This window comes from Sapajus apella, unplaced genomic scaffold (assembly GCF_009761245.1).
Source record: "Sapajus apella isolate SASKATOON/1434 unplaced genomic scaffold, GSC_monkey_1.0 scaffold56, whole genome shotgun sequence".
Lineage (NCBI taxonomy): Eukaryota > Metazoa > Chordata > Mammalia > Primates > Cebidae > Sapajus > Sapajus apella.
Window position 1 is genome coordinate 10,079,126 of NW_022436996.1, and position 12,262 is coordinate 10,091,387.

Genomic DNA, 12,262 nt, shown 5'->3' on the forward strand with positions numbered 1-12,262 from the left:
AAAAAAAAAAAAAAAAACAACCATATTGTTAACCACACACCATGGGAAGGCTGACCACTTGGCAGTCCTGGTCTTGTTTACTCATTACTAAGCACGTAATCAAAAATGTCTAATATTGGAAGAGGCCAGGCATGGTGGCTCATGCCTGTAATCCCAGCACTTTGGGAGGCTGAGGCAGGAGGATCACTTGAGCCCAGGACTTCGAGATCAGCCTGAGCAATGTACGGAGACCTCAACTCCATAAACAATTAAAAATAATAATTAGCCAGGCATGGTGGCATGACCCTGTAGTCCCAGCTACCTGGGGGCTGAGGTGGGAGGATCCCTTGAGCCTGGGAGGTTGAGACTGCAGTAGGCCATGATCATGCCACTGTACTCCAGCCTGGGCAACAGAACAAGACTCTATCTTAAAAAAAGAATATATAAAAATAAAAGATATTCACAGAGGGAAAATGGTGATACTTGGTCAAGAAAAAGCTTTTATATTAGAAGTGAACTGAGACTAACACCCAAGAGCCTAAATTCTTACTGAATAATTTGGGGATTAGTGGCTCCAGAAATTCATAGCTATTAAACTATGTGTTAGTTTTATTTTTTTTTCTGAGACAGAGTCTTGCTCTGTTCCCCAGGCTGGAGTGCAATGACGTGATCTCGGCTCACTGCACCGCTTCCTGTGTTCAAGTAATTCTCCTGCCTCAGCCTCCTGAGTAGCTGGGATTACAGGCATGCACCATCACGCCTGGCTAATTTTTGGATTTTTTAGTAGAGATGGGGTTTCAACATGTTGGCTAAGCTGATCTTGAACTCCTGACCTTGTGATCCACCTGCCTTGGCCTCCCAAAGTTCTGGGATTACAGGAGTGAGCCATCATACTTGGCGTTTTTTTTTTTTTTTTAATTTTGTAACAACCCCTCTCACTGCCCCTGGGGTAGACTTCTACTACTGAACAATATTTCACAAATTGGTCCAAATAGCTCATATCTGAGAGATATACCTTATGCCTCCCCCCCCTTTAAAGTGACAGGAAATTAGAAACTGGAACTAGAGACTTACTGTTTTCCAGTCAGAAATTGCTGACTCATCACATCAGCTCCCTGCTCTGAAATTTCCCTTTCTGCGATCACCAATGGTTTTACAATTACTAAATTTAGAAAACACAGGCTGGGCGTGGTGGCTCACACCTGTAATCCCAGCACTTTGGAAGGCCAAGGCAAGCAGATCACCTGAGGTCAGGAGTTCAAGACCAGCCTGGCCAACATGGTGAAACCCCTTCTCTACTAAAAATACAAAAATTAGCTGGGTGCGGTGGTGGGCACCTGTAATCCCAGCTGTTCAGGAGGCTGAGGCAGGAGAATCACCTGAACCCGGGAGGTAGAGGTTGCAGTGAGTCGTGAGTTGAGATCATGCCATTGCACTCCAGCCTGGGCCACAGAGTGAGACTCCATCTCAAAACACATGCACACGTGCGCGCATGCGCGCGCGCACACACACACACACACACACACACACACACACACACACACTCTTCCAGCCTTATTTTACTCATGGTGCTTGATACTATTTGCCACTACCTTTTAAATAAAATTCTCCCCTCCTGTGATGTTACCCTTTCCTAATTTTCCTTCCCTCATTCTATTCTTCTTCATTCTTCCTGGGATATTCTTTTTCTGGGATATTAAATTTCATGGTTCTGTAGAATTCTGATCTCATGCCCCTGCTCATGTTTTTATAAGTTATTCTTGGGGCATTTTCTTTTTTTTCTCTTTTTTTTTTTTTTTTTGCGTCGGAGTTTCGCTCTTGTTACCCAGGCTGGAGTGCAATGGCGCGATCTCGGCTCACCGCAACCTCTGCCTCCTGGGTTCAGGCAATTCTCCTGCCTCAGCCTCCTGAGTAGCTGGGATTACAGGCATGCGCCACCATGCCCAGCTAATTTTTTGTATTTTTAGCAGAGACGGGGTTTCACCATGTTGACCAGGATGGTCTCAATCTCTTGACCTCGTGATCCACCCGCCTCGGCCTCCCAAAGTGGGGGCATTTTCTTTAAATGAATTGACGTTCCTTCCAAGATCATAATAAATACTCTTCCATCTCTTCATTTTACAACGTTACCAAGTCTTCAGAATTTCTGCACACAGTCACAGTTAGCCAACAGAAAGGGATAAAACTAAAGTTGAACTTCTATATCCAGGGGCAAGGTAAAAAAACAAAAACAAAAAAAAGAAACTGAGTCAAGTAGGGTCACTTGTTATGATGAAAACCAAACAGAATTTACCCAGTATATTTGGAATTAACAATATTTAGGAAGAACCTTGTCCTAGGTAATCTGGGCAACAGATGCTGATGAAGTGAAATTTGTTCACTGTGTTCAGCAGGGATCAATGGACCTGATATTTAGCTAATTAAAAAATAGCATGTAATTCTGTGATCTATAATTTGAGGGAAGGATTTGGAAAGGGCTGGTTTCTAGTCATAATTAGGGAATACTTTGTTTCTAAATCTATGACTCTTTCATAGCCCCAGCTGATGTGGTTGTTAAAAGTCATTCTTACTTTCAAAGCTCATTGACTCACACTTTTGCTTTGTAGTTTGCCAACATCACACAAAATGAATGAAGATCTAATTTTACCTTTCTTTAATGGCATTCTATTGCTCTTCAAGCACCCCAACAAAACTATGAAAGACACCGTGGGGACTCTGCCCTTTGCTAAAATTAACTGGCTCTCAGTGAGGCTCTAATGTAGGGTGGAGCCCAAGTGGCAGACGTTATAAATATGAACAGCCACCAGGTCACATTCTTGTCTTGCTTCGTCTGAGGCTTCCACAGTTGACTGCATTGATCAATTATTTCCAGAAGCCTAGGGAGGGGTCTAAGATGATACATCCACAAAGTCCTTCAAACTCCCTTCTTTTTTTCATTTAGCAGAGGAAAAGTTGCTAATTTCCTAACTTATGAATATTCTAGAAATCAAAATTTAAAATTCAACTAGCCATGGGAAACAGGTATGAATTTGAAGTTACTTTAGGTTCATCTGAAATATGTCAATAGCAGAAAGATTGGTGAAGAAGATTAGACTGGGTGGCTGGATCCACTTTTTGCACAGGTAGTTTCACTTTTTCCTCTGTTGAAATTTCTTCTCTGTACTGATCTTTTTTCCTATGTCAGGAAAAGTCTAAATCTTTCTCTGCCTAGAACCTTGAGAATCAGCAAGAAAGGAATGGTTTCAAATTTACCATTTCAAAAAAATCTGATTAGAGAGTCCATTCCCTCCCTCCCTCCCTCCCTTTCTTTCTTCCTCCCTTTCCTTTTCCCTTTCCCTTTCCTTTCTTCCTTCCACACAGTTACAAGTGCCCTAAATGATCACATATCTTTATACACTTTTAAAACCATAAACCTAAAATTGCAGATATCAGAGAGACCTGAGACGTATCTCAGCCTGCACTCTGATTTTATAGCTGAGGACAGCAAGCTCCCAGGAGGGGAAGTGGAATGAGATCTAGGTCTCCTGAACCTTCTTCCTTGTTCCATTCTGTCTTAAAGGAGGCTGCAAGAGGCCAACATGCTTACTTTTGGAAGGATCGCTATCAAAACTTTGCCTAGGCTGATTTTTATTTTTTTGCATTGTGTAGGCTCTTAAAAATCAACAGAGGGAAGTCATGGTTGCCTTTTCAGTACTTACCAACAAATAACTGGCTGTAGAGTTCCAGGCGGGTGTGGCCTTCTGTTGGGGCCTTGCGGATCTGCTGGGGCAGCCGGTCCACCTGCAGGCTGGCCTGCTTGACGTTCCTCTCTGCAGTGACTCGGTGCCACTGGTCATCGTTGAGAGGTGTTGGTGACCTCACTACAATCTCTACTGGCCCATTTCCCACATCAAATGAAAAGGACACTTCTGTGGCAGCTGGAGGAGCAGAAAGAATGGAAGACATGAGTATTTTTCCCCCACAGACCAAATAGTAAATTCTAGAAGACAACCAAAGCAGGAAAAGGAAAACTCATCTAGGCCTGTTACTTCCTACAAAGGTCAATGGCAAAATCAGTGGAGGAAGGATAAAACGTTAATCATTAACCATTAATAACCAAGTGGAGGAAAATAAATGTGTATTGGGACCTATGTGCCAGGTATGCATTTATTTCCTTAACCTTAGAAACCTTCCAAGATGTGACCTTCTCCAGATAAGGAAACCGAAGTCTGGAGAAGTTAGCATATGTTGAGTGTCTTAGATTAGGTAAGTTAGTGGAGTCAGGAACTGAACCATGGTTTGTCAGATTTCAGAGCTTGAGACTTTTTAATTCCACATACAATTTATCTTTTCAGTAGCTACTTGGAAAGTGATTCATAGTCACCTGGAGATCTCTTGAAATGTGTCTAGAGATTTTGACTCAGTTGGCCAAGAGTTGGCACTAGTATTTTTTTTTAAACTCCCCAGGAAATGTTAATATGTAGCCACTGCTTTGGGGGACTTTGTGAAACTGTATTTCATTGATCTTTATACTCTATTGAGAGTTAGGGAACTTTGAATTGTTGATGCAATGAAGGTGACCTACAATTTTCAACCACCTGTGGCTACTCAAAAAGTAGCACAATATTTCTGAAGAATAATCATTGTCGTACATCAATTGTTGCAAACCTTGGTTATTCCCCATCTAGGATGTGGGCTCCTTCTGGTAACCTACCCTCTAGCACTGACCACAAATTATTCTTTTTTCTAAGAGATCACCTCCAAATTAACCTTTCCTGCAATAAGTCACCTCTCAACACATGGCAAATGGATTGGTTACTTTATTAACTTTAGCTATAAGTAGCTTTCTTATTTCACATTTTACGTTTTATGTCAAGTTCCTCAGTGACCACCTAGTAGTTTATAAACTAGCTTCTAAAATGTATATTTTTTGCTTGTGATTGACAGCAGAGGCAGCTTCATGCTGAAGCAGCATACACATCTTCAGCTCCCTTAAGCTGGGTGAATTCTTTTCAACATTAAAGATGTGGCACACCAGAGAATTTCCTAACTTTGCTTATAAAGATACTCAGCCCCTCTATCCATCAATAAGCCTTCCACCTAATCTCTAAGCAGTTTAATTAAATATCTGTCATTTTTTCCTGGGCTAATGGAAAATTCAGCTTCTTTTGGCTGGTACCAGTTTGAGACAGTGTCACAAGCAATCAAACTTCTAATTTAAAAACCACGGTGGGCCAGATTCTCTCAGGACCTAGACTGCTCCCTGCCTCCGTGTTGGGCCCCTTGGAAAGCTGCATTAACTTTATTGAGCTATAGGGACCTTAGACACAGAGCTCAATTTAATCAACCTAATTGTACCAAGGAATTTTGATCCTTCATGTCATTAGTGAGAGAACTTTCATTTTAGCACCTGTGGTGATTCGACATGCACTTCAGTAAAATATCTCATCTAAATTAGAAGCCCCTGCCTCCAGGGGTCATTGGGAATGGATTTAACTTGCGGGCCAGTGACCTCCATCAAGGTTTTCATGGAAGTATGATCAGAATGCAGGAGGACGATACTATGACCCACAAGCTGCGTGATCCTTCTCTGTACTTCTGATGCAGCAGATGAGGGAAAAGTAGCCTTGGTTTCAGATTAAATCTGTTCTGTTCTCATAGCACTGTATTTTAGCAGAAGCATTTTTTAAATGTAAGTTGTCACAACAGCAAGAGAAGGAGGGTACCTGGGCTAAGTAGGAAAGATTGTTTCATTTTAAAGGCATCAACTGCCATCAAGGAAATAGAATTTAGGGATAAATTGAGTTTAACCCTAAGGTTTGACTCGTAGGGATAAATGCTGCTCTCACTTCCTCTGCTGTTCTCCTGTTGCTATGATGAATTCACGTCCAGGTCTTCAAATTGTCACTATTTGGAGAAACTCTGAGTGCCAGCAGCTGCTAGAAAATATCCATACTTTTCTCTTTGCTTATCCCAATAGATCCCCTATTTCATCACTGTCATCTTAACATCAATATTTTATTCTAGAGAAGGGAAGAAAGTCGCCAGGACCATCCCGTAGCTCAGAGCTTCTCACCCTCACAGGATGCAGTAAGAAGGACTCAAGGCCAAAGGCCCCAAGAGAAACTTCCTTCCTCAAGAGCCTCCATTCAGGCTCTGCTGGAGACATATTTATGAAGTTAGCCCCTTTCCATGCCCCTTCTGTTGCTTCCTCAGGAAGGGTCTCTAAGACCCAGCGTGAGAGCCAAGAAAAGACCTCCTTTTCCTCAGCTACTCAATGTCAGCTTCCCTGACATTGCTGTGGGAAGCCTTTGAGAAATCCCATCCCCCGGTCAGACAGCCAGTGTGTTTTAAAAGCTTCTAAGTTCCGTTTGTGGCTGATTGCTCTTGGTCTTCTGGGTGAGAGAAACTGACATTTTAAAAGAGATAATTATAGAGAGAGTCGGTGAACGAATAAAAGGGAGACAGCATAAAAGACACTCGAGCCAATGACACCGTCCTTGCTTAATGTGTGTCTCCAGTTGGAGACTGAAGTGTTGCCCTATTTCTGCCTGTGGAAAAGGAATTTCTTATATGCTGAACAAATTCTCTTTTCCAGAAATAAGTATTTGAGAATTGGATGCATATAGCCTGGCTCACTGGAAAGAACAGTGTGCCAAACATGAATGGTTGCCTTGCCATGAGTGTCAAGAACTGGGAAGGGTCTGAGACTTTACCCCACTTGCAGGCTAACAAGTTAACCATGGTTTAATGATGCTGGTAGAACCATAGTTTAACATGGTCATAGTTCAATGATGCTGGCAGAAGACACGAAACTCCTGGGTCAGAGACAAAGGACTTCTTTACTCACAACACAGTAGGTAGCCTGAGCTTCCTGTTTGCATTGCTTTTCCTTGCGGGGGAATGCAGGGCATCCCAGATGGATGCTGTACATGCAATAACTTCACTTCACAGCTGAGGGACCCTGGACTTAGGAAACCCCAATCTTTTAAAGTAGCTACTAGAAAACTTAATCAATTTCTGCCTCGGAGAGAAACATTATATTTGCTACTCTGGCCATGAAATAAATCTACTTGTCTGTCCCAGAGGAAGGCACTATATCTTCCAAGGCTGTTAGCTATACATACATCTTTAAAGAAAGTATGAACAAAGCTGTCAATGCTTCTTACTCAGAAGACAGGCAAAAGTGGGAGACACCCTTGGAGATTTTCCTCCCAATAATTAGTCACTCTCCCTTTTTCCTTTGTGAGCTAACCTGATTTTACCCTGGAATCTCCCTGTTTTCAGAGCCTAGGGCTTTGCGTAAGGACAGCCCTACCCCAGGCCCACAGGGTGGATCTGGATTTAACAGAGGGAAAGATGGCAATTCCAGACTCCTAGCCAGCTACCCACTTCGGGTGGGACACATCATTCCCTCCTAAGTTGAAGGGACAACTTATGTCCCTTCAACCAATGGGACATAAGCTGAGTCTTTTGGTGCGAGAATGGAGTCTTTTGGTAAGGAAAAGACAGTCCCTTTTCTGGCCTTTAATATTAGATGGGAAGTTAAGATTCTTAATGCTGCTGGAGCTGTCTCACAAGTATCAGAGATGAGATACAGAGGACAGAGAGAACAGGGGATGAGCCTAGGACATTGCTGACATTGTTCAACTTAAAAAAATTTTAGTTTTATTTTTTGAGACAGGGTCTTGCTCTGTCACCCAGGCTGGAGTGCAGCAGTGTGATCACAGCTGACTGCAACTTTGACCTCCTGGGCTCAGATGATTCACCACGTCAGCCTCCCAAGTAGCTGAGACTACAGGAGCAAACCACCACGCCCAGCTAATTTTTGTGTTTTTTTGTAGAGATGGGGTTTTGACATGTTGCCTAGGCTCATCTCAAATTCGTGGGGTCAAGCTATCCATCCGCCTCAGACTCCCAATGTGCTGGGACTGCAGGCATGAGCCATCACACCTGGCCTATTCAACTTTTAAATTAATTTGAAGCCATCTACCTTAGGATTTCTTACATGAGATATGCTTTTATGTTATTGTTCAAGCCATTTTTATTGTTTCTGAAAGCATCTTAACGGATATAGAGCCTTAGCTGTTCAGTCTTCTTGCTTTTCACTCTTCAGGCCTCAGTTTGATGTCTAAAGTGAGGATTATACCCATAGTTTCCCAAACATTTCTGAGTTCAAAATGTGTTTAAAACTACTGAGCTAGATTTCCTCTAAGGTTCTTTCAAATTGCAGCATTCTATAATTTTTCAAGAGACTCTAAGAGAAACAAAATGAAATACAGCTAGTCTTAATGATAATTTTAGATACTGAATCATTACAGGAAGAAAAGAGAAATATTCAAAGAGAAATACACAAGGTAGCATATTGACATCAGAAAAGAATATAGGTGGAAGAAATTACTATTGAATATTGTAATTAATATTGAATAAAGCAGGCGCATGAATTCATCTGAATGGCTTAAAGCAATGAATGGGACAAAACCATGGAGAGCTCTTGGCACACTCACTCTACCCCTTCAAGTGTAATTCCAGCAGGTGGCACTATTTGCTCTCATTCTAACTCAACAAATCACTCCAGGCTTCATATTGAGCGATAAATTTAACAACTGACCAATAACAGGTTTTTTGGCCTCTCAGTTTTCTCAGCTGGTGAAGGAGCATTTAGACATTCAACCCACAGTTTCAGCTGAAGAAGCAGAAAAAAATTGGCTATTCAATACAGAACAGGTTAAGAGAAAAGAAGGACAGTGATACATTTGAGCATGATGGGCAGACCAGCTAACACTGTTTCGTTTAGATAACGATTTATTTCTTCCATTCTTAAATAAGGTTAGAAAGGTGGCAGCTTCCCAGGGGATCTTCTGTACAATAAATCTCATTTGACTCATACAACAAAACCGGTAATTGGTAGAACAGATATATTTCAGCCTCACTCTATGGTGAGCAGTTATGAATATATTTTCTTGTTTCCTGTAATTTTTTTTTTCTGAATTAAGAACTGTTTATCAGAAGATAAAACGATTTATTTAACATGAAAGGGTCATGAGAAGAGACGGGAAGGCTGAAAATCAGGTCACTGGCTGGGTGTGGTGGCTCATGCCTGTAATCCCAGCAGTTTGGGAGGCCGAGGCAGGTGGATCACAAGGTCAGGAGATTGAGACCGTCCTGGCCAACATGGTGAAACCCCATCTCTGCTAAAAATACAAAAAAAATTAGCCAGGCATGGTGGTGTATGCCTGCAGTCCCAGCTACTTGGGAGGCTGAGGCAGGAGAATTGCTTGAAACCAAGAGGCCGAGATTGCAGTGAGCAGAGGAGCTGAGATTGCTCCATTGCACTCCAGCCTGGTGACAGAGCAAGACTCTGTCTCAAAAAAAAAAAAAAAAAAAAAAAAAAAAGGTCACCATGAGAATCAGAGAGATGAGAAAGAGCAAGAGTTCATCCGTGTTCCTAATTCAAGACCAACTGCTGCACCTGTACATGAGATGCCATCCTTCCTACCAACTCAAGTTCACCACTCTGAAAATTCTCCCCTCTCTCTACTATTGGGTTGTTACACACGCACACACACACACACACACTCACGTTGACATGTCTCTACTCTTCACAACCACCGGCACTATAAAACCCTTCTTTTGACCTTACCTATCCCAAAAGTTACCATTTCATTTCTATGCACCTGTTTGTTTTCAAATTCCTTGAAAGAGATCTCTGTACCCCTTCCCCCACCATATCTATTTCTACCCCTCCTCTGTACTCCCCCCGACATATCCATTTCTTCTCCTCTTAGTCTTCCTCTAATTCCACCACATAGGACTTTCTCTTTCACAACAGTTGAAACTACTCCTCCCTCAGGGCCTTAGAACTTGCTCTTCCCTTCACCCAAATAACTCTGTGGCTGAGCCTTAACTTCTCTGCTCATCATATTAGAAACTTCATTCCTAAACATTCTATGTTAAATAACAAACTCCTCTCTCAGCTGCCCTATCCCCTTTATGCTGATCTTCAAGAAATCTGCATAGCATCTATCCCTATCTGAAATAATATATATGTGGTCCAGGCCTCATTAAGGCCGAGGCATTTTCTGTTTCATTCATTGTTCCATCCTCAGCACCAAGGACATTGCCTGCCACACAGTTCGTACCAATTTGTGAATGAATGAAAGAATGAATAGAAACACCCCTGCCTAGGAGGGCAACAGTGATCATACAGATACTCTGAAAAGAGAAATCCACTCATTTTCCCAAAGCCAGCTGAACTAGATGGAGTGCCATCTTGTATTCCACAAGCATCTTTCCGAAGAGCACAAAGTAACTCAATGTATATTTTCTCAGTCTAAGAGCATGCTACATTCATAATGTCTGTTTAGAAGAAATGTAGCTAAGTGTTATTTTCAAGCATATGATGTTTGAGGAACATGACTTGCCCAAGATAAACTCAGCAGTGGAATAAGAAGCAGCATTTTCTCCCTTTGCTATATCACATGCTATTTTCACTCTACTTTTAGAAATAAGGACTTTGGATCTTAATTACATTTCTCAAGTTTCGGCCTACAAAAAAAAAACTGTTAAAGGAAAATGTTTAAAATTAATATTCCAATGCTACTCTTACAGTGAATCCGATTCAGTAGGTTTGGAGTGGGGCTTTGGAGTCTGCATTTTGCTAATGCCAGGTGATTCTGATGCAAGTGGTCCTAGAATCTTACTTTAAGAAACACTAGGATTGCCAGGTTTCCTCTTATTAGTAAGTCCTGGGAATCTTTGCTTTCTTATCCTCAACAGGAAGATTTTCAAAACTGTTTAATAAAGAATTTAGCCATGCCCTCAATAGGTCTGGCCTTTGCCCTTGGCTTTGGGAAGGTAATATCTAAGCCCTTGGGATATCCTGCCTGGTAAGCATGTCTTTGTTTGCCTGGGAGCCTTGGGTTATACCAGATAGTCTAACACTGTGTTTTAGGGCCACACCAGATGGCATTTAAAATGGGGCCTGACTATGCCAGATAGACCAACGATGTGATGAAGGGTAGGAGCCTTTGGCTTATATTCTCCAACCTTCTGAGGGGCTGGAAACTGAGGTCAGCCATGTGGACAATCAATCATTCCTATTTAATGGAGCCTCAGTAAAGACTCTGAACATGGAGGTTCAGGGAAGCTTCCCTTGTTGGCAATACCCCATGCAAATTGTTACACACCCATTCCAGGAAAGAAATGTTCTCCTGATTCTATAGAAAGAGGTTGCCTGCAAACTCAGCGTCTGGTACTCTTCCTAGACTCTGCTGTCTGTGCTTCTATCCCTGTCTGATTTACATCTGCACTCTTTATCTGTAATGCAGCATGAGTACAGCAGCCTTCAGTGAATTCTGTGGGTCCTTCTACATAACTATCAAACCTGGGGGTGGTTTGGGGAACCCCTTTGCAATTGGTGTCAGAAGCATGTGCAGTCTTATGGGGACTGTGGTCTCTCTAAATTTGCAGTTGGTTCTAACTCCACAAAAATAGAAACAATCACTTCAACTTAGAAGTATGTGATTGAATCCAATAATGTTAACACCTAAAGGCTTCATTGAATAGACTTTGACCTCTGAGCCTACCTCACTGCTTAGTCAGGAAACTGAGGCTGTGAGACACTAAAATTCAGTAATGACTAGATAGAGAGCTTTTGTTTTCCTAACTGCTGCATTGCGTTTCATATTATGAAGGAAATTTAAAAAAACCTATTTTTCTTTTAGTATAGTTTTAGTGTCTGAATGTAGAGTTTTTAGAGTCATATATGCATATTCACACCAGAAAACTTGGTGTTAAACACATCTGAAAATGAACATTGGCAAGAAAAATTTATTTGAAGTCTTTTGGAAATTCTTCAAGGAAATGCCTGGAGCTTAGGAATCAATGTTACGAACTCATTTTAAAATCTCTGGTATCTCGATAACCTCTTGAGTATAAGAAGTATTTCTCTTTATGTATTTTGGCCTTTAAGCTTTTTATTATGGTTAAAAAATAACTTCACAAACAAAGACCTCCACAGAGAAAAGGGAGCAAAAGGGAGATCCTACTGGCCATGCAAAACCAGAAAGCTATCTTTAAAATGCAAAGCCTTCCTAGCTTTAGTTTTTTCTATGCATTTAACCACCTTTTGGGAATAACTCCTTGAATATTAATAGACCTATATGATTTAAAAGAAATAAGGCAAAAATAGTTCCAAAATGATATGTGGCTGGCAACAATACCCTGTACCCCATGTAGGACTTGCAGTTGGGTTTTAAATAAATACCCCCTTGTTTGGATTTTTTTTTTTTTTTTTTTTTTT

The 12,262-nt window shown here is 41.5% G+C and overlaps 1 protein-coding gene across 1 annotated transcript in view; it reads right to left on the reverse strand.

The window, feature by feature from the left end:
* Positions 1-12,262, reverse strand: part of CNTNAP2 (contactin associated protein 2) — a 2,272,324-nt gene that overhangs the window by 267,881 nt on the left and 1,992,181 nt on the right. The window contains exon 17 of the mRNA XM_032245220.1: positions 3,678-3,896. Within this exon, the coding sequence (XP_032101111.1) occupies positions 3,678-3,896 (219 nt within the window). The remainder of the gene's footprint in view (positions 1-3,677; positions 3,897-12,262) is intronic.